This window comes from Nicotiana tomentosiformis, chromosome 12, assembly GCF_000390325.3.
Source record: "Nicotiana tomentosiformis chromosome 12, ASM39032v3, whole genome shotgun sequence".
NCBI lineage: Eukaryota > Viridiplantae > Streptophyta > Magnoliopsida > Solanales > Solanaceae > Nicotiana > Nicotiana tomentosiformis.
The window spans coordinates 129,483,940-129,508,009 of NC_090823.1; the positions used below are offsets into that span (position 1 = coordinate 129,483,940).

The 24,070-nt window shown below is 39.5% G+C and overlaps 1 protein-coding gene across 1 annotated transcript; it reads right to left on the reverse strand.

Annotated features, from left to right (window-relative positions):
* Nucleotides 1-21,986: 21,986 nt before the first annotated feature.
* LOC104086595 (UDP-glucosyltransferase 29-like) lies at nucleotides 21,987-23,664 on the reverse strand. The gene has a single exon (XM_009590909.4). The coding sequence runs from the start codon at nucleotides 23,559-23,561 to the stop codon at nucleotides 22,194-22,196; it is 1,368 nt and encodes a 455-aa protein (XP_009589204.1). The 5' UTR covers nucleotides 23,562-23,664; the 3' UTR covers nucleotides 21,987-22,193.
* Between the last annotated feature and the right edge of the window lie 406 nt (nucleotides 23,665-24,070).

The window sequence follows — 24,070 nt, forward strand, 5'->3', positions numbered from 1 at the left end:
TACTTTTAAAATAAAAACATGTAACTTATTTATAGAATTCAATTCTAAATTAAATTCTATAAATATTAATTATAATTACCAAGTGCATATATATATATATATATATATATATATATATATATATATATATATATATATATATATATATATATGTAATTTAATTTTCTTATTTAAAATAAAAAATTTCAACTTGTCCACAATATTAATTATATCTTCTGTGCTAGCAAAGAATATAATAATATTTTATTTGGACTAATAACTAAATTTATTTGACTAATTAAATTCTTTAATTTAATTATCAAATAATAAAGTAATTAATACTTTAGCAAAGATCAGGACACTCGTTAGTGTGCGACCCCATAGGTTCAATACTAAACCGGTAGTAAATTGATCACATCAATATACTAATCAAGGGTGGCGTCTAGCAACACTCCTTAACGACTGGATAGCATGAAGTATATAATTTACTCTCAAGAACCTGTAGAAGAATAATGTATTAATTCCTTCTGTCTTTATAGCTCTGGGTCACCCTAGGATATGGTTCAACTATCAAATCCTAATAGGCGACCGACTATGTGTTCATGTCAAAAATAATCGACCATTGAATGACTTAAGAAACTCTTTTCTTCTTTCATTCAATCGCCCTGGCCAAGGTCTTAATTTGGTCTGTTATAATTTATGACAACATGGAGCTTAAACTCATTACCAAGAGTTGGCGGATTCTATTTTGATCAATCACTAATTCTACAAGTATTTAATCGTACCCAATATCCTTTCAACTATCGCCCTAGGGCCATAGGTATCTAGTATCAAAGTACAATAAATAACTTGTCAATTACTATGATGATATCATGTCAAATGAAACTCTTACATCACATTCTTCAAGAGAATATCCTATTGACAGTTTATGGTAATTCTAACCATTAGGAATTATCCAATGAATCGGTTCAATGATCATATCTCTATATGCATCATCTATTTATGTTATTTAGTTAATGAGATCAACTAATCTTTATTCCATAAAGACGCTCACATAAATATTGATCTAACCGGATTACTAATGTCCAAATTAATAATCCTACGATCAAGAACAAAATTTAGATTAAATTGTAAGAGACTTTACTCTCATTATCATGATCTCCATCATGATGACAAGTCTCAAAATTTAATCAAAGACCTTATTAAATTAATCAAGCAATTAATAATAACTATGGTAAACGAATATCAAATGCCATATATTTTTATATCAAATAACATTTACAAAAATATGTTCAAATCATCAAATATGAGATTGGATCTAGGGCATATCTAATATATCCCTAACAGATAGTACAAACAAGCTTCGAGATCCAAGACCGACCGAGGAATCGGCTCGGTATCATTATCGAGGCCATGACCAAATCGAACCGCAAGGCAACGTGAAGGATGTCGGAGACGCATAGACCGATTGGCACTCACCCCGAATGTCGAACTCAAACCAAGGCCGAGGGCTCGACCCAATACCGAGCTCGAGCCAGTGTTGAGCTCGCAGACAAGAGCCGTTGCAACCGCACTAGGGGAGAGAATCTTGGCGGAAATTGAGTAAGAGACAAGTCATCATGGGTTCTCCACTATATAATTTTTTTTTATAAATAAAGTAAGATCCCTCTACTATAAAGGGAGAAATCGTTGTAAGCACAAGGCAGGTGGACACATTGTAAGAAAAGACTATTTCTCTTATTGAAGAATAAATCTCTTGAGCTTGTTTTACTCACCATACTCACTCCTCTTGTTCAATAATTTATATCCCATTTTTATAGCCAGGAATCTAAACATTTTCACTTCTACATACGATTTATGTTAAATTATATCACATACCCTTAGAACTACTTATAAATTTAATTATATCCGACTTTCCGAGTAAACAATAGACAAAGCAAATGTTTATCGATTAAGCAAGAGTCAAGAATACCTAAATGTAAACAATTAAATGCTCCCAAAACACTTAATACATTAGGAACAATCTTTAAAGAAATCAGTTCGCCCTTCTAAAAAGATCTCCCTAAGAAATAAAAAAGGACTACAAAGGTACTTAGCTGTAGTTATTTGGAGCAATAACCAAAAGAACATAATAATTGTGAAAAATTGCAGGTTCACATAGTTTTCGATTTTGACATGAGAAGGTTTCTCGTCAATACGCAGTAATTCGAGCTTCAAACTCTTCTGCAACATTAAAAGGGAGAAAGATTAAAGGTTAAAAAATATTTTTTTAATTAAAAGTACCACCGGATTTTGTACCCATCACTTTTGGATCCTCACCTTAATTTCCATTTGTTATGAACGAAAGGCTTTATCCTAGTGTTAACGTATCTTTCTTGAAGATTACCATCTGTGCATAGATATTTTCTTGTCCAATGATACAAAAACATTGATAAAAATATTAGAGAATCCTGGTGTTTACCTTTAAAATTGGATAACAGTTAAACTTATAATGTGGTTTTAAGGACACGTGATTTCACTTAATACCAATTGATAAATATGAAGATTAATAACAGAAATAAACTATAAAGTAAAGCAAACCAGTGTTAGAATGGAACTCAGCCCTCAAGTTTGGATACCCTCCAACTGGTTGATGTAAGAACAATCAAAATATAACAAGCCGATGTACAATAATATAAACGAGAAAGAGAATTATATAGCTTTGATATCTGTGAACAATGTGTCTTACAAATGATTAGAACCCTCCTTTAAATAGTAGAGGAATTTCACTTATTGTATAATTCTAATTACAGAAGAAAATCCCATGATTAGCTAATTAACCGTTCCTGATTTGATATGTTTTGAGATTTACGCCATGATCCTCGACCGGTCATGGATATCTCGCCTTTCTATTATTGTGCAATCTTCGATCTTGCTTGATGTCTGTTGCATTTGGTTTCGATCGCTACTACCCACGATCTCGATAGGTACCTCGATTCTGAACTCGGTACCTTATCCTCTTGATTTAGTCTGTTCCGTTACGAGGCCATCCTTCGATGCAACCTCCCTGTCTCGGTCAAGTAGTAGAATCGGGTGGGCCCAGTTTTAACCGTATACAGATAATCTCCTCGTTTTTTGGAGTGAAATGACAAGAAACGAATTGAGTCTTCGATTGACATCATCCTCGTGACGTAAGCGACGGGAGTGACAGAAACGTCCCGTCGGTACAGTTTTCCAAGTCATTAATGAGTGTCAGTTGGTGGTCGGCCACTAGTGCCTTTGAACCGTCACCGTGAATCCAATAAATAGACCCCTTCCTCATTGATTCAAACTTTACTTTCACTTCCTTCTAGTCTCCAAAGCTTTTACATCTCTTAAGTTCTTTCCTTTTACAAATCTTCAGGTTTTGTTGTTAATCCTTTCTCAAACGCCAAATCCTATTATCTTCCTCTCCTTTAAACTTACACAAAAATGGCAAAAAACATCGAAAACGGTACCACAAAAAGAAGCTGCTTCATCTTCTCAACCGGCTGGCGGAAAAACGCTGGTGGAACCCCGTCTTGAGGAATGCTTGGGGGGTGCACGCTAAACTCCGATTTCAAGACCGATAAAGCCTCGTCGATTCCTGGTCAATGCGAACCAGTGTCGAGGTATATATGCTCGATAACTGAGGGATACCTTAAGCAGGTAAAGAAAGACTACAACTGGGAGGGCAAAGAGGTGATGATCCCGACCCCCAAAGAAGACATCACCACCCATGTGGAAGGGTTTCTAAGTGTTTACACTTACCCTTTTACACTAGGCCCCCTCGACTCCGTCATCGTTGATATTTTCCATCAATATCGAATAACCCTAGGCCAAATCCATCCTTCCTTTTGGCGAATTAATATTCTGCTCTGATTCTTCGTGAGCAAAATCGAGGGGCTCCATTTCACCCTCGATCACCTCATCAGATTGTATAGCCCCCGCCTCTATCGAGGTGGGTGTCACGACCCAACTTTCCCTCCGTTGGGTATCATGATGGCACCTAGTCTTAGGGACTAGGTAAGCCTAACAATAATTAAAACAACAATATTATTTAAATAGAATCTCTTAAAATTCTCAAAACCGGTAGTACAAGTCATAAGCTCTACAGAGTGTTTGCTAGAAAACTTCTAAATACAACTGTCCAGAAATAAGAATAAACAGTGCAAAATGAAAAGGTTGAAGGTGACTCCGAAGCCTGCAAACGCAGCAGCAGGTTTACCTTGAGTTTCCACAGCAACAGTCTACACAGCTAGCTAACGAACAAGTACCTGGATCTGCACAAAAATGTGCAGAAGAGTAGCATGAGCACACCACAACGGTGCCCAGTAAGTATCAAGACTAACCTCGGTGGAGTAGTGACGAGGAACAGTCAAGACACCCACTGGTCTAATAAATCGAACAGATATAAGTACATGAATAACAAAAGTATGATGTCTACATAAAGACTATGCAATATGGCTCACAATACAGTAATGGCATTAAAGCGAGAAGCAACAAGTATTAGCGGAACATCATGTAAATGACCCAGACAAAGCGAATGGAACACAACCTAAATCCGGAATCATGAATGCAGCAAGGACAAGTAATAACTCAGTACAACCGCTTTTACCTCAGGTTTTAGTCAACAACTCCACGAGGTACCAAACCTTGGACAATCTACAGCTCACGGGTCTCAAGAAAAGAAATGATAATACAACTTCTTTTATACAAGAATTTCCCAAGGATTGGTAGTACAAATCATGACCTTCTAAGATTTAGAGTTTACAAAGCTAGTATGAAATAAATATATCATCTGTCCGAATATATATATAAACAGATTTTCATAAGTCTAGGGATACCATGAACAAGAGGCAGTTGTAACTCGAACGCAGGTACGTCTTCAATGCTAGATCCCATCATACACAACAACGTCAGCATCCAGATCTGCACGCAAGGTGCATAAGTGTAGTATGAGTACAACCGACCCCATGTACTCAATAAGTAACAAACCTAACATTAGGTTGAAAGTAGTGACGAGCTGGAACAGAGGTCGGAGTCTAACACCAATAGCCAACTATAGTTCATAACAAAATAATAATGATACAGGAAACATACTCAGATTAAGATGCTCAACGCGTTCACAGTTTCGGAAAAATAGGCATGCTTTTCAAGTATATCAGCGAAAACCCAAATTCATTTACCAAAATCACTAAAATATGAGTAGGTTTGTAAAACTGTGATTTCTCCCAAAACTTTTCAACAACAAACAAGACCTTTCATTATCAAATGTCGCGAGGAAAATACATCTCTACGCCTACATGTCAATGTATATGAGAAGTCATGAATGACGTGATACCGTACAGCATTAGGAAAAATGCATCTCTATGCATGTAAGTCAAGTGTGCATGTAAAATGCGATGCAACTCAGTGATAAACAATATGCATACTCTTAGAGTATCAATTCACTCAGTCCTCCCAGTCACTCAGTCCTCACAGTCACTCAATCCTCCCAGTCGCTCGGCACTAGCACTAGCACTCAGCACTGGCACTGGCACTCAGTAGACACCTGCGCTCACTGGGGGTGTGTACAGACTCAGGAGGGACTCCTTCAGCCTAAGCGCTATAACAAGTCAATTATGGCATAAGTCAATAAAACATGTTTCGGCGTGCAGCCTGATCCCATCATAATCCTCACCATCAGGCCCTCGGCCTCACTCAGTTATCAATCTCTCCAGTCTCTCGAGCTCACAATGTTATGAAAAATCAGCCCAAAATGATGATGTGATGTATCAATAAATGATAACAGAGACTGAGATATGATATGCAGATGAATGCGTATGATCGAGTATGTAATTGCAATGTAAGCAAATAACTCAACATCAGAAATGACCTCTGTGGGTCCCAATAGGATAAGCATATAGCCTAGACATGGTTTCTAACATGGATTACAGCTCAATTACTATAGCACATAGAGAATTCATAGATACAGATAAAATTAGGTAATTACACTGTACCATAGAAATAACCGGCTCATAATTCACACGGTGCACACCCACAGGCCCGTCACCTAGCATGAACGTCACCTCAACATCAATCACATAACACGTAATTCAGGGTTTCATACCCTCATCACCAAGTTTAAAAGTGTTACTTACCTCGAACAAGCCAAATCCAATACCGAGCAAGCCAAATGATCCTCCAAAAATACCATCTAGCTCGTACCGACCTCCGAATGGCCCGAAACTTACCAAAAGCAACTCAAATACATCAAATAAAGCCCAACGGAACAATTTCAAATAATAAAGGTCGAATCTTTAATCAAAAGTTCAAAGTCAACCAAAAAGTCAAACCTGGGCCCGTGCTACGGAACTCGATGAACCTTATAAAATCCGACAATCCATTCAATTATGAGTCCAACTATACTAGTTTCACTCAAATCCGACTCCAAATCGATGTTCAAAATTCAAAAATTCACTTTGTGAAATTTTAGACAAAACCCTCCAAATTTCACTTTTGAAATCATCAACCAATTGCCAAAAACGAAGATAGATTCATAAAATGAAATAAAACCCTTGATTTACCCCAATCTATATGGTGAAAATTACTTCAAAAATCGTCCAAATCCGAGCTCTCCAACTCAAAATATGTCCAAATAAACAAAACCCTTGATTTATATGCTTCTGCCCAGTTATTCTTCCTCATTTCTTATGGCAAACGATCCTGAAACTCACTTTTGATACCTCCAATGGATTCCTTGTAATATTTCAGTCAGGGTAGGCTTTTGAATCACTCCATTTGACCTTATAATGAAGGAGATCTGTTGGTTTTAATATTTGCAAATAGTGCAGATTTTACAATACGAATTCAGTGGCAATTTCGTAAGTAATCTGAAAAAATCTGGCAACTCAATTCTTAGTAAAATGACTATAAATTCCTCATACGATGTCGAAACGTGATGATTTCAATTTCTATAGTTCCAAAATTACGATACGGATCTAATGCTTTAATCAAAATAAAAATTGGAGCTCATTTGCTTAATGTGGTACCATTTATGCTTGAAGAAAACGACGTCGTAACATAAAATAAAAAAGAGCGCAACACAACCCAAACCTATCTTAAACTCACCCGAGCCTCTCGGGACCCCGTCCGAACATACCAACAAGTCTCATAATATAACATAGACTTACTCGAGGCCTCAAATCACACATAACAACATCGAAATGGCGAATCGCACCTCAATTCGAACTTAACTGAACTTTGGACTTTCAACTTCCAAAACTCGCGCCGAAACATATCAAATCAACCCGGAATGAACCTAAATTTTGCATACAAGTCCCAAATGACATAACGAAGCTATTCCAATTCCCGGAACTACAATTCGAATCTTCTAATCATAAAAGTCAACTCTCGGTCAAACTTATGAACTTTCCAAACCTTCAAATTTTCAACTTTCGCCAATTTGCGCTGAAATCTTCTAGAAACATCCAAATGCAAATTCGGTCATATGCCCGAGTCGAAAATTACCATTCAGATCTAACTGAACCATCAAAACTCCAATCCAAGGTCAAATACCAAAAAAGTCAAACTTGGTCAACTCTTCTAACTTAAAGCTTCAATCATGAAATTCATTCTTCCAAATCGATTCTGAATAACCTGAAAACCAAAACCGACGATTCACACAAGTCATAATATATCATACGGAGCTACTCATGTCCTCAAACTACCGAGCGAAGTGCAAATGCTCAGAACGACCAGTTAGGTAGTTACAAGATCTGTTTTTATGTTGATGTTAAATCATAAATACAGGGAAATGGATATTAACTATTCGCAAAATAATCAAAATCCAATACTACAATTTACCCAAATCAAACAATGCAATTGAAAGAAACAGAATCTCATTAATCAAAAAATAATTATTAAGAATAAGATAAGGAGATAAAAAAACGGAATTACGGATGGATAACACTGACAAATCTCATACCAACTTTTCAATCAGCCAAATCAAAAAGACAAAGGAAGTAACATGGAGATACAATGACATAGTAAGCAAACTATGAATAGAAAAAGTGAGCCAAAACTTCATAAACCAAGACGAACATTAGAAGATAACCGGTGAAGTCACGCCCATAATTTTGAGGGACTGAAAGGATACTTGAGATGTAAAGGCGTTTACTCGAAAATCGGATAGAGTTGAATTTGTACGTGGTTCTAAAGATATGTGGTATAGCTTAGTACAAATCATAAGGATAAATAAAATCTTAAATTCGGATAATAAATAAACAAGGTTGGAAAGAAGATAATTTTTAGGAATAAACAAGATGAATCAATGTATGAAGCTTAAAGGAACAACTCTTAAGTATTATGATGTTTTAGTTACCATGTAAGCCAAGCAAAATTTTCCCTTACAGAAATAATAGCCATCCCATTTATAGTAGTGAGATCTTACTTTAGATACAATTAAAAATACATAGTAGGAGACCCATGATAAATCAACTTTTCCATAATTCCTGCCAAGACTCTCTCCTCTAGTGGGATTGCAACGGTTCTTATCTATGAGCTCGATATTGACTCGAGTTTTCGGTCTTGACTTTGGCTCGATTCTGACTCGGATTCTTGAATTGATTCGGGGTCAATGTTGGTCGGTCTCTGAATCGTAAGCTCGATAACCTTTCTTTGCATCGTTGTTCGATTTGAATTCGAGCTTGATAATGATATCGAGCTCGACATCGATCGGTCCCTTGGGCTTTGAAACTTGTTTGCACCATCTCCGGACCCATCTCGAATTTTTAGTAGTCGATCCATTATGTTTTGACATCGATCGATCGAACTAAGGCCGAAATCTATTTTGACCGTATACAGATAGTCCCCGTGTTTCTCAGGACGGATGTGATGAGAAACGATATAATTTTTCAATGACTCGATCAGATTATAGGCTGGCGTTTCAACGACTCGATCGGATTATAAGCTTACGTTTATACTGGGCTCGACCATGACGCACGTGATAGTTGTGCCGTCGATTTAGTCCTTCAAGGCATTTAATGTATGTTAGACGGTGGTCGGCCACCGTTGATACTGAATCGCCATTGTTTTAACCTATAAATAACCCTTCCTTTTATCATTTACCACTTTTACATCTTCAATCTTCCAAATTTCCCAAGTCCTTTTTCGTATTCTCTGACTTACACCCAAATCTGTGATTTCTCTATGCAAAAAGCCCCTTTTCAAATTTACCAAATCTTTGTCACTTTCTTCTATTCCTGACCTTTGAATTCAAAAATGGCGAAAACATCGCAAACCATTCCTCAGAAAGAGAAAGCTTCATCTTCACAGTGTGCCGCCGATGAGACACCGACAGAAGCACGGCCTGAGGAGTGTGTTCCCGGGGCATGTGTTCTTACTTCTGATTTTAAGGTCGATATAGGCTCATCGGTCCCTGGCCGATGTGAGCTAGTATCGAGGTACATGTTTTTGATAACCGAGAAGCACCTCAAACAGCTAAAGAAAGATTGCAATTGGGAGAAAAAAGAAATAATAATCCCTTCTTCTGACGAAGTTATCGCCACTTACGTGAAAGGGTTTTTGAATGTGTATACTTACCCTCGACTCTATTATTATTGACTTCTGTCGTCAATACCAAATAACCCTAGGCCAGATCCATCCTTATTTTTGGCGGATCGTTATTTTGATCTGATACTTTATGAACAAAATCGAGGGGATGCCGTTCACCCTTGACCATCTCATCCGATTGTATCGTCCTCGACTTTTTCGAGGGGGGTTAATAAAACTTCAGTGTCGGGCCACCAAGGCTCTATTCTCGAGCATTGACGAGGATAGAGATCGGGGCTGGATGGGCAGGTTCATTCGAGTGAAGACTTCGGACCTGATTCCAACCGAAAAGATGCCCTTTCCCGAGGAGTGGAATATGAAACGTAAGTGTGATTCTGCTGTTACTTCCTTCTATTTTGTTCTTTGATTTTTTTTCTCATCGATACTCTTCTTTTTATGATGCAGCGGTTCCTTGGATGCCCGGAGTCGTTCTCGATCTCAAGAACTGGGTACGAGCTCTTGTTTCGACCTCCACATACGCCGAGCGCTCATGGCATGATTTGTCAAAGGGTCGATGGGAGGCCAAAAATCATGGTAAGCCCCTTTCTCGTACTCTTTGGTAATTCAAACGAGATGCTTTCCAAATATTTTAATAAAATTTCCCATATGTAGGTTTGGGAAAAGATGCAGTTCTGAGGCCCTTGTCCAACGAGGAAGAAACTTTGGCCTCTGTCCCAAAGCCGGTGAAAGAGAATAAAAGTAAAAGAGCCTCTGTTCCTGAAGATCCAAAACCGAAGAAGAGGACGACTCGTAAGCCGAACAAGAATGACATTCCTTTGACCGTAGAATCAGTTCTGTGTCTAAGGGATAAAGACGACGAAGAAGAAAATGATAGGTTCGCGCTAGCAGCCCAAACGAAGAGAACCACTGATGTCCCATCGGCAGCTAGATCGATGATGCTTCATAAGGCTCCGCCTCGAACTGAGGGTATATCAGAGAAAGATTCGGGTGGAGTCCCTGAGTTATCGGAGATCGAAGATGCATCCCATCGGAGCCAACAGATGGGGGATATGTCTGAAGGGGCTCTTCTTGAATCCCTTCGAACCGAAGAGAATGTTTCAAGTGATTCATTTGGGGCAGCAGCAATCGAAGACTCGCCCACCTTCCCCGCTTTTTCCGTAGGGGTGATTCGGGAAGCCCAAGCTTTGGGGGCCCTCGAACTAGACATGACTCATGATGGAGAGGATCCTTTTCGTGACCTTTTTACTGGTAACGAGGACGTTGCCGATACTAGTGATGCATCAGCTCTTTTTCACGGGCTGCAGCAGGCTTTGAATCAGGTAAGCCTTAATTATTTTGTCGGTACTACCTTTATGTTTACTTTTCGTTTCTAACTTCATTTCTTGTTTCTTTGCAGGCAGCGGCAGTTCATCGAGAAGCATGTTCTCGGTCCCAAAATGAGTTGCGTCAATACGAGGCTAACCTTCAACGGGTTACAGAAGAGAGGAACTCCCTTAAACTTATCTTAGGGGAAAAGGGGAGAGGAAATAAAAGACCTCTGAGCTGAGTTGGCCAAGGCTTACCGAGATCAGACCGATCTTTCCGAGCAGGTAATGATACATTTAAAAGACTATGGGCTTGATACCGGAACGATGGCTAATTTTTCGATCTCACAGTTGCAGCAAAAAATTAAGATGATCGGGAAGCTCCGTGAGGAGGTCGACGTGATAAAAACGGAGTCTTTGTAGTGGAAAGAAGGTATGGACCGCTTTGCTATAGAGAAAGAAACTGCTCGAGCCCAGTTATCATCGGCCGAAACCCAACTTCAAAGAATGAAGGAAAAGGGCTTGGTTCAAGCAAGAAGAATAGAGGAGCTCGAGGCTCGGTTGGCCTCCGAACTTGCCAAGGCTGAATCTGATGCCGAAAAGGCAAAGGCCGATGCGGATGCACTCGTGGTTATCTATCGGGCCGATGTTGAAGCTACCTAGATAGAGGCAAGAGAGGCAGCCGAAACTGCCGACACTCGAGCACATTGGGTCACTGAACTTGCTAAGTGTCGATCTCGGAGGGAGACCCCCGAGGAGATCCATGCTCGAGGTTTCGATCTTACTGAAGAGATAAAAAGGGCCAAAGAACTCGAAGCTGATGCTGAAGCCTTGGCTTCTGATGGTGACGATGAAGATGATGATGATGACGACAGTAGTAAGAGCGGGTCTGAGAATGGGGGAGAGCCCGGTGGAGAAGAGACCGCTCCCGGTGATAACCCAGAAGATTAGCCCTTAGTTTCTATGTTGCAATCAATCATGTAAACAATCTTTGTATATATATACAAATATATTTTCTTTTACTGGCTTGCTTCCATTTTGGTTCTTGCGTTGTAAAGATTTTATTCATGCCTTGCGAATGTTTTCATAAGGATTTAGGCAATTTGATTGAATTTGGACTTAGTAGCCTTTATGACCGAGTGAGTGTTTGCTCAAACTCGAAAACGTAGCCCGTAGGCTTAGTAGTCGAGTGAATGTTTCGAACTCGAAGTAATGTAGCCCGAAGGCTTAATGGTCGAGTGAATATTTTGAACTCGAAGTAATGTAGCCCATAGGCGTAGTGGTCGAGTGATCGTTTCGAACTTGAAATAAAAGTAGCTCGTGGGCTTAGTAGTCGAGTGAATGTTTCGAACTCGAAGTAATGTAGCCCGTAGGCTTAATGGTCGAGTGAATGTTTCGAACTCAAAATAAAAGTAGCCCGTAGGCTTAGTAGTCGAGTGAATGTTTCGAACTCGAAGTAATGTAGCCCGTAGGCTTAATGGTCGAGTGAATGTTTCGAACTCGAAGTAATTTAGCCCATAGGCATATTGGTCGAGTGATCATTTCGAACTCGAAATAAAAGTGGCCCGTAGGCTTAGTAGTCGAGTGAATGTTTCGAACTCGAAGTAATGTAGCCCATAGGCTTAATGGTCGAGTGAATATTTCGAACTCGAAGTAATGTAGCCCATAAGCTTAATGGTTGAGTGATTGTTTCGAACTCGAAGTAATGTAGCCCGTAGGCATAGTGGTCGAGTGATCATTTCGAACTTGAAATAAAAGTAGCTCGTGGGCTTAGTAGTCGAGTGAATGTTTCGAACTTGAAGTAATGTAGCCCGTAGGCTTAATGGTCGAGTGAATGTTTCCAACTCAAAATAAAAGTAGCCCAAAGGCTTAGTAGTAGAGTGAATGTTTCGAACTCGAAGTAATGTAGCCCGTAGGCTTAATGGTCGAGTGAATGTTTCGAACTCGAAGTAATGTAGCCCGTAGGCATATTGGTCGAGTAATCATTTCGAACTCGAAATAAAAGTGGCCCGTAGGCTTAGTAGTCAAGTAAATGTTTTGAACTCGAAGTAATGTAGCCCATAGGCTTAATGGTCGAGTGAGTGCTTGCTCGAACTCAAAATAAAAGTAGCTCGTAGGCTTAGTAGTCGAGTGAATGTTTCGAACTCGAAGTAATGTAGCTCGTAGGCGTAGTGGTCGAGTGAGTGCTTGCTCGAACTCGAAATAAAACTAGCCCGTAGGCTTAGTACTCGAGTGAATGTTTCGAACTCGAAGTAATGTAGCCCGTAGACGTGATGGTTGAGTGAGTGCTTGTTCGAACTCGGAGATTTATCTCAATCCTATTTGTGCAATAAACCTCGAAATAGAGGAAGTTTTCTTGGATATAATATATGGGTAAAAAAAAACTTTCTTTGCAAGTCGTTATACATGTGTTCATGTTTTGCGTCAGGGCTCGGGCCAACTACATGAGCATGGTTCGTTTTGACCGTTTGACTCTTTACAACTTTTCCTATTGGAACCCTGTTGTTATGAAGTAACTTTCTTGCATCAGAACTTGATATATTTGAGGGCTAATGCCCCCCTAGTATTCGAGGTCGATTGTAAAGAGGCTTCGGATACTGTCGAATTGTTTCTAAGTTTAGCACGATCAATAGTTGCCTCATTAAAAACCTTGCTGAAAAACCCATTTGGGATAAAACCGGTCTAAGGGAAAAAGAGTGCAACGCGCGCTTTCATATCTAGGGCTTCGTCTTGAAGGATCCATCCTTGCTCCTGATCGGGCTTCTGCAAGGGTTAATTTCGAAATATAAATGAATATGGGAGGGTCGTACCTTAGCAGTAGTATCGTTTTAGGTACGACATGTTCCAATTGCTTGATAGTTGTTTGTCGTTTATAATACCGAGCTTGTAGGATCCTTTTCTAACATTTTCGAGAACCTGATACGGTCCTTCCCAGTTTGGTCCTAGTTTTCCTTCATTTTGGTTTCAGGTATTGAGGGTGACTTTCCTTAGCACTAAGTCCCCGAGTTTAAAATGGCGAAGCTTGGTTCTTCGATTATAGTATCTTTCGATTCACTGCTTTTGGGTGGCCAATTGGACGAGGGCAACTTCTCATTTTTTATCCGATAATTTGAGGCTAGTGTTCATAGCCTCGTTATTTAACTCTTCTATTGTATACCGAAACCTGGCACTGGGTTTTCCGACTTCGACTGAGATCAAGGGTTCAGAGCCATATACTAAGGAAAACGGGGTCGCCCCCGTACTAGATTTTGACGTTATTCGATATGCCCAAAGAACTTCGGGTAGTATTTCTCTCTATTTCCCCTTAGTGTCGTTTAGCCTCTTCCTTAGGTTTTGAATGATAGTTTTGTTTGTTGATTCGGCATGTCCGTTCCCACTAGGATGATACGGTGTTGATAATATCCTCTTTATTTTATGGTCTTCAAGGAATTTCGTCACTTTGCTGCCGACAAACTGTTTTCCATTGTCACACACTATTTCGGCGGGAATCCCGAATCGACATACGATATGATCCCAGATAAAGTCTATAACCTCTTTATCTTTTACTTTCACGAAATCCCGTGCTTCAACCCATTTAGAGAAATAGTCAGTCGTAAATAAAATGAATTTAGATTTACCTGGGGTCGATGTCAGAGGGCCGACGATATCCATTTCCCATTTCATGAATGGCCATGTGGATAGGTATGAGTGAAGTTGCTCCCTGGGTTGATGGATCATTGGTGCAAACCTTTGACATTTGTCATATTTTCGAACAAACTCCTTTGCATCTTTGTCCATATTGATCCAATAATACCCTGCCCTGATTAGTTTTCGGACTAATGAATCGGCACCGGAGTGATTTCCACAAGTGCCCTCATGCACCTCACGCAGGACGTAGTCAGTGTCTCCTGGACCTAATCATACTGCCAATGGTCCATCGAATGTCCTTCGGTATAGAGTTCCATCTGCAGTTAATGTGAATCGAGCAGCTTTGGTTCGTAGGCCCCTCGAATTTTTAGGGTCCGATGGGAGATTTCCATTCTTTAAGTATTCAATATACTTATTCCTCCAATCCTAGGTTAAGCTTGTAGAATTTATCTCGGCATGACCTTCTTCGATCACGGATCTCGAGAGTTGAACAACAGTCCCCGAGCCCAACTCACCTTCCTCGACCGATGATCCCAAATTCGCAAATGTATCAGCCTCACTGTTTTGCTCTCGTGGAACAAGCTGTAAAGTCCATTGTTTGAAATGGTGCAAAGTGACCTGCAATTTGTCCAAATACCTTTGCATTCTATCTTCTCGAACTTTGAAAGTTTTGTTTACTTGATTTACCACCAGCAAAGAGTCACACTTGGCTTCAATGACTTCTGCTCCCAAGCTTTTAGCTACCTCGAGACCTGCAATCGTGGCCTCATACTCGGCCTCGTTGTTAGTCAACCTGGTAGTTTTGATAGATTGCCTAATAGTGTTACTCATGGGTGACTTTAAAACTATGCCTAGCCCGGACCCCTTCACGTTCGAAGCCCTGTCCGTAAAAAGGGTCCACACCCTCGATGACGTACCCGATTTCAATAAGAGTTCTTTTTCTACTTCGGGTACGAGGGTTGGCATGAAATCGGCTATGAAGTCTGCTAAAATTTGAGAATTGATGGACGTACGAGGTTGATATTCGATATCATACCCACTGAGTTCGACGGCCCATTTGGCCAATCGGCCTGATAGTTCGGGCTTGTGCAAAATATTTTGAAGAGGGTAAGTGGTTAATACGCATATGGGGTGACATTGAAAGTACGGTCTTAACTTTCTAGAGGCGCTTATCAGTGCAAGTGCTAATTTTTCTAGGTGAGGATATCTAGTTTCTGCTTTTCCTAAGGTCCGACTTATATAATAAACGGGAAATTGCGTACCTTGCTCTTCTCGAACTAGGACACCGCTTACCACGATTTCTGATACTACCAAGTACAAGCAAAGTTTTTCGTCTATTTTTTGAGTATGAAGTAGCGGTGGGCTCGATAGATATCATTTTAATTCCTCTAATGCCTGTTGGCATTTTGGGGTCCAAGCGAAATCGTTCTTCTTTTTGAGTAGAGAGAAAAATTTGTGACTTCGATATGACGATTTTAAAATGAATCGGCCTAAGGCTGCAATCCGTCCCGTTAGCCTTTGTACGGCTTTCACGATGTCTATGATGGTGATGTATTCGATGGCCTTGATTTAATCGGGGTTAATCTCGATCCCCCGATTTGACACCATGAAGCTGAGGAACTTGCCCGAACCGACCTCGAACGTACATTTCTCGGGGTTGAGTTTAATTTTGTATTTCCTTAAAATCTCGAACGTTTCCTACAAATGGGTCAAATGGTCCTCTGTGCGCAGGGACTTAACTAGCATGTCATCAATATAAAATTCCATTAATTTACCTATTTCTTCTCGAATATTTTATTTACTAGGCGTTGGTAAGTAGCTCCTGCGTGTTTTAGCCCGAAGGGCATCACTTTATAATAATATGTTCCATATTTGGTGACAAATGAAGTTTTTTCCTGGTCTTCTGGGTTCATCTGGATTTGATTATACCCGGAATAGGCATCGAGAAAAGTAAGGTTCTCGTGGCCGACCGTGGCATCGATCATGCGATCGATGTTGGGCAGCGGAAAGGAATCTTTGGGGCATGCTTTGTTCAAATCCTTATAATCTATACATATTCTAAGTTTGTTCCCCTTTTTAGGTACTATAACTACATTGGCTAACCATTCGGGAAAATTCACCTCCCGAATGGACCCTATCTTGAGAAGTCTGGTTACCTCGTCCTTTGTATTCGTGCTTTACCTCGGACTGGGGTCTCCTCTTTTGTTTTATCGATCTGAACCTAGGGTCCAAGCTTAGCAGATGCGTCGTTATGTCCGGTGAGATCCCTATTATATCTAAATGGGACCAGGCAAAGCAATCAATGTTATTGATAAGAAATTGAATAAGTTTTTTCCTGAGTTCGGGGGTCAACCCCGTTCCTAGGTATACCTTCCGTTCGGGCCAGTACTCGATTAGTGTGACTTGATCCAATTCCTCAATCGTTGATTTGGTAGCGTCGAAATCTTTGGGGATCACGAAGGATCGAGGGATCCTTTGGTCATCATCTTCGTCGATCTTCTGATTATCTTGTCGGGCTAAAGCCGATGTCTGTGATTGCTATTTGGTATCTCGTTCCCCTTTCGAGCCCGAACCCTTTTGTCGATGAAGGCGATGATATCAAAGTTGTTACCTCAACGAAGAACATTTCCTTTGCGGCCGGTTGTTCCCCATGTACAGTTTTGATTCCCTCTAATGTTGGGAATTTAAGAACTTGGTGCAGGGTCGAAGGTACAACTCTTATGTTGTGGATCCATGGCCTTCCAAAAAGGGCGTTGTACCTCATATCGCCTTCGATCACGTGGAACTTCGTTTCCTGGATGGTCCAGGCCACGTTTATCAGCAGAATTATCTCGCCTTTGGTGGTTTCATATGCCATATTGAATCCGTTTAGAACCAGGGTCGCGGGTATGATCTGGTCCTGTAGACCGAGCTGTTATATGACCTTCAATCTAATGATGTTGGCCGAGCTACCTGGATCAATTAACACACGCTTAACTTTAGTTTTATTCATAAGTGCAAATATAACTAGTGCATTGTTGTGAGGTTGCATGACCCCTTCTGCATCTCCGTCATTGAAGGACAAGGTTCCTATGGGTGTGTAATCCCAAGTTCGAGATCGCTTCTCTCTCATAACTGATGTTTTAGTGTGTTTCAGTACCGACCCCTGAGGAGTATCGACGCCACCGATGATCATGTGGATGACGTGTTGAGGTTCTTCCTGTCCGTTTTGTTTACCAAAATCCTTGTTTTTGAAATGGTTCTTGGCTCTATCGCTTAAAAATTCTCGAAGGTGCCCTTTATTGAATAATCGGGCCACCTCCTCTCTTAGTTACCGACAATCTTCAATTCTGTGCCCATGGGTGCCATGATATTCACATATTTGATTGGGGTTCCTCTGAGCAGGATCGGTCTACATGGGTCGAGGCCATTTAGTGTCCTTGATGCGTCCGATAGCCGACACGATGGCAGATGCATCGATGCTGAAGTTATATTCCGATAGACGTGGTGCTTCCTTAGGTCCGGTATGCCTATGGAACTCATTTCTGTCCATCAGTCCCCGAGACCCTTGGCTTTGAGTATTTCTCTTTTTGCCTCGTACGAGGTTATGTGGAAGTTTGTTACCCCGACGATATTCGTTGTATGGCTGTTATCGATCCTTGCTTGACCTTGAATCTCAATTGGCATCCCCTTTGAAATCGGACCCTGAACCTGACTGATCGTCTTCGACCCTTATTTTAGATTGATACCGATTGTGCACATCGGCCCAAGTAATAGCTGGGTATTCGATCAGGTTATGTTTGAGCCGTCGTGAAGCCATCGAGCTCCGTTCGTTCAGACCTTGAGTGAAAGCTTGAACGGCCCAATCGTCTGTAATTGGTGGTAGATCCATTCGTTCCATTTGGAAACGAGACACAAATTCTCTTAGCATCTCATTATCCTTTTGTCTAACCTTGAATAGGTCCGATTTTCGTGTCTCGACTTTTATGGCCCCGGCGTGTGCTTTTACGAAACAATCTGCAAGCATAGCAAAAGAATCAATAGAATTAGATGGTAAATTATGATACCATATCATTGCCCCCTTTGACAGGGTTTCGCTGAATGTTTTTAATAATATAGATTTGATCGCATCATCTTCTAGATCGTTTCCTTTAATGGCACATGTGTAAGAGGTAACGTGTTCGTTGGGGTCGATTGTCCTATTATACTTAGGAATTTCGGGCATGCAAAACTTCTTAGGGATTGGTTTAGGGGCTACGCTCGGGGGGAAAAGAAAAGCTTCTGTACAATTTTTTTGGAATCTAAGCCTTTCAATATCGGGGGTGCTCCCGGTATTTGATCGACCCTGGAGTTGTATGCTTCCACTTTTTTGTTGTTTTCTTCGATCCGTTTTGATAGTTCATCGAACATCTTAACAACTTCGAGATTAGTCCTCGATGCTTGATCGTTTGACCTTGCTACAACTGGCTCTGTTCTGCGGATGATCTCTCGGGGTGGAGTCAACTCCGGTCTGCTCGGTACCTGTGTTTGACTCTGCAACTAGGCTATTGCTACCTGTTGAGCTTGCAAAATTTCGAAAATCATACGCAAGCTGATTCTATTTTCTTCAATGTTATGGGTGTGTCGAGGTGCAGATCGAGTGCCGCCATGAATGCTATTTTCAGGTACAAAATGTAAGTTCGCCTCAATGGCCACATGCGAGTTGATGTCTATCGGTACTTCGATTCAAGCTCCAACGGTGTTGATCAGGTTGTTATTTTCATCTTGAAGAGCAACTTCGTTGTCGCTAGGTAAGGCCATTTGATTGATAGTTAATCGTTTCTAATCCGAAATCCAATATTCTTTCGAAAATAAGCACAAAATGGCGTATTTTTGCGGATTCGTATCAAATAACCATTGCTATCCCTAGACCCACGGTGGGCGCCAAACTGTTTACTCGAAAATCGGATAGAGTTAAATTTGTACGTGATTCTAAAGATATGTGGTATAGCTTAATACAAATCGTAAGGATAAATAGAATCTTAAATTCGGATACTTAATAAACAAGGTTGGAAAGAAGATAATTTTTAGGAATAAACAAGATAAACCAATGTATGAAGCTTAAAGGAACAACTCTTCAGTATTATGATGTTTTTGTTACCATGTAAGCTAAGAAAAACTTGCCCTTACAGAAATAATAGCCATCTCCTTTATAGTAGTGGGATCTTACTTTAGATACAATTAAAAATACATAGTGGGAGACCCATGATAAATTAACTTTTCCATAATTCCTGCTAAGATTCTCTCCTCTAGTGGGATTGCAATGGTTCTTGTCTATGAGCTCGATATTGACTCGAGTTTTCGGTCTTGACTTGGGCTCGATTCTGACTCGGATCCTTGAATTGATTCGGGGTCAATGTTGGTCGGTCTCTGAATCGTAAGCTCGATAACTTTTCTTTGCATCGTAGTTCGATTTGAATCCGAGCTTGATAATGATATCGAACTCGACATCGATTGGTCCCTTGGGCTTTGAAACTTGTTTGCACCATCTCCGGACCCATCTCGAATTCTTAGTAGTCGATCCATTATGTTTTGACCTTGATCGATCGTACTAAGGTCGAAATCTATTTCGACCGTATACAAAAGGCTTATACAACCATTTTACCCTTGGTCCGTCCAAGGAGCCTTCACTTATTAATAAGTTAAATTAAAAAATAAAACAATCTGACGTGAGAGGCTATGATCAGCGACTCAGCCTGGCAATTAGGATTTAAAATAGTCAAAGTTAGTTTTTCAATAGTAATAATTAGAAGTGATATACTATAATTATCATCTTTGTTAGTTGCTTCTTAATGGGCGCGCCTAGTCAAATATGAATAAATAAACATGGACGAAGGGAGTATAAGATGATCTACATATTACTTTTTCTTTTTTCATATTCCATCAATCATTATATAAATCTTTAAGATTGCGTAAACTAATTTTATGCATCCCGTAGCTAAAGCCAATAGTTCAAAGAGGTCACATCCATGAGGAAAATTGATGAAGATCAAGAAGATGGCAGAACAGAACCTCACTTGGAAAATACAAATGGGCAACAACAATCTATGGTGGGATAACTGGACTAGAAAAGGAGCATTGGCGGAACTAATACCATGTCAGGCAAAGTTTGCTAAAGACAAGATGGAAGATTACATTCTAGGTGGTACATGGAACGTTATGAAGCTAGCAGAGGTTATACCTAAATACATGATAGGTCAAATTACCAAATTAAGGATTGGAGATCAAAATGCATAAAATTATGCTATTTGGGACCCTGTAGCAGATGATCAATTTTCAACCAAATCGGCTTATCACCTTACTATCACGCCAAGACAGAAGATAATTTCAGATATAAGGTTTGGCACCCTAAACTTCCTTTTAAAATATCATTCTTGGCTTGGAGATTGATACAAAGAAAGCTGCCATTTGATGACACCATTGGAATATTTGGAGGCAATATGGTATCAGATTGTGTTTGTTGCAATGATAAAAAGAGAGAGACTCTTCAACATGTATTTCTGGACGGTGATGCTACTAACAAAATGTGAAAACAATTTGGTGGACCTTTGGGCATTGATGACAAGGCCATATCAATTAATAACATGCTAAGGAAATGGTGGAAACTTAGGCCAAAAAATAGGGTACATAAAATGGTGCTACACATCACACCAATTGTGATTGTATAGGAAAATTGGAAGCACAGATGCGCCTGTAGATATGGGGAGCAGAAAAACTTGTGGCACAGAACCCTGGAACACCAGATTTGGTGGATAATTAAGATGACTATGGGGAGGGCTTTCAAAAATTGCGACTTTGGAAACTCATGGATAGAACCATGTGGAATAGTTAAAAGATTTAAACCTACTCCCAAATGAAAGATTGTCGCGTGGTTTAAACCTACTGAACACAAAGTGAAGATCAATAGTGATGGTAGTTTCTCAAAAGGAAAAGCTGGAATTGGTGGGGTTGTTAGATACCATATATGTGGTATGATTATGGCATATGCAATCCCATTTGTATGTTCTAGTAACAATCTGGCAGAAGCACAAGCTGCACTTTTTGGTGTCCAATGGTGCCTGCAACATGATTATGTAAATTGTGACTTGGAAATGGATTCACCGGTAATTGTAGATATGCTAAAAAATAGGCACTTGACTAACTTGAAACTGAAGGACTCAATTGAGGCATTGCTACAACTCTTCTCCAGCTAAATTGCATAGTTTCTCATTGTTTTAGAGAAGCGAACCAGGCTGTTGATAGTTTGTTTACAGTGACTGGCATTGTTTGCCTAGAATTGTAATTGGATCTTACCAGCTAGATAAAATGTAGCAACATAGCATTATGACTAGGCTAACTTTTTTGTAAGCTAAAGTATTATACTGTTCGTATAGGTTAAGGTGGAATGTACCTTGGCCTACTTTTGAGTGTTGGCAGATGCCACACTGTTGTACCCGGTTAGGAGCTAATACATGAACACCCAATGTTCTTGGGTGTTTAAGAGAAAAAATGATCTTCTGTAATCCATTATCTTAATTAATATTTATTTTATTGCCTTCAATTAATATATAGATCAATAGAAGAAAATAAGAAAAAATGCCCCACAAATGACTTCTTGTGGCGACCTTAAGGAGAAAAGTATCGTCCCTAAAACCTAATGGTGGCGACCCTTAATCAAAAGGCACCACAAAAAGTTACAAATGAAGAAGAAAGTTGCCACAAAAGTATTTTCAATTAAGAATTCTTCAAACAAAGCTTTTGAAGCTCAATCACAGCTTCATCTATCTCTTTACCTTCTTCCCTTTTCATCTTCTCACTCAATTCCCTTGATTTCTCTCTTAACTCTTCCCCTTTCTTCTCCACTATTACATTCTTTATAGCTTTTGCTATCTCTTCTGCTTTCACTTTTCCATTTTGATCTCTCTTCACTTCCAAACCAACACCAAGTTCCACCATATATCTTGTAGCTATAAATTGATCAACAAGCACTGGCATAGCAATTATAGGCACCCCAAAATGCAAACTTTCTAATATAGAATTTGATCCACAATGATTTAGAAATCCAACAATATTAGAATGCCTTAGTATTTTTGCTTGAGGTGCCCATTTGGTCACAATCCTTCCCTTTTCTTTCACACGTTCGTTGTATCCTTCTGGAAGAATCTCATCGATACCACTAATCTTCTCATCTAATGAAAAATTAACAACCCATAAGAAATTTACATTACTAAGCTCGAGTCCACGAGCTATTTCTTCGATTTCTTCCTTGTTCACAACACATTCACTACCAAAGGCTACATACAAAGTTGAAGATGGATCCTTTTTGTCTAGCCATTGTATGATATCTTCAGAGTCCTCCACTCTGCTCTCTGTTTTCCCTATTAGCGGACCGACACTAATAACATTTTTCTTAGTTAAAATTGAGAAATATTCCATGTACTTAGTCTCAGTGCACTTCCAATTGTTGATCAAAATGATATCTTGTGACATTGCAACCCCACTACTAGCAAAAATGTCATCTATGAATTTCGTCATGGATGCATTTTCGGAGTATAATTTTTCTAACTCGTAACGAGGTAGAAAAATTTCTGGAAATGGAAAATCTTTCGTGCCATCAAATGCATAAAGATGATAGAAAAATGAAGCTGTTGTTGCTCCAAGAATGATATAGCTAACAGCAGGAATATGTAACGACGAAGCTATTTTTGGTGCCCAATTTTGGAAAATGTCATATATGATCAAATCTGGATTGAGAGTTGGTACTATATTAGAAAAAATTGGACCTGCCGTTTTAAAAGAATTCAAGAGAATTGGAAAAAGATGTCTAGGTAAGCCTTTGGTTGTTTGATATTCTAGGGGAAGTTCAAGTGTAGATGGCAAGTGAAGCTCTATAAGTTGGATTTTTGTGTTTGAATGATTATTTGAGAAGAAATTGGATTGGCTTTTCTTGAGGAAATTAAGGATAATGGGAGTTGAACAAAAGTATACATAGAAATTGCATTTGGATAGTCTTTTGGCAAGTTCAAAAAATGGGGTTGCATGGCCATGTGCTAACCATGGAACCATTAGAACTTTGAGAGAGTTTCTTTGACTTTCCTCCATGAATGGAATATGGAACTTTCTTGATTGTGTTCTTGAAGTATTGGACTATTGGTTCATGATTTATAATTAGTGGGTGTTGAATATAAGAATTGTGAAATTCCGAAAAAAGTGGATTTTTTTTTTCAAGTTGAAAATGATATTTGAAAATTATAGTTGTGTTTGGGTACGGATATAATTTGTAGTTCTTTTTTGAATTTTTATGAATGCTTTGAATTTAAAATTTTGAAAAATAATTTTTTTTGAGTTTTTCAAATTTTGAACGAAATTCAACTTCAAGGGAAATTTGAAATTTTCAACCTCAATCACTAATTCCGAAAAAAATATAAAAATAACTTTTTTATGGCCAAACGGGCCTCCTTAGTTCCGCAACAAATCAGAGTGAAATTTAATTTGAATTTTTCATGTTTTAATGTTTAAATTGATAATGAACCATCCACACCTACCACGTTATCTCTGCGACTCTGACAATTACTTTACATAGCCATAGATGGGAAAGCTACCACGTTTGC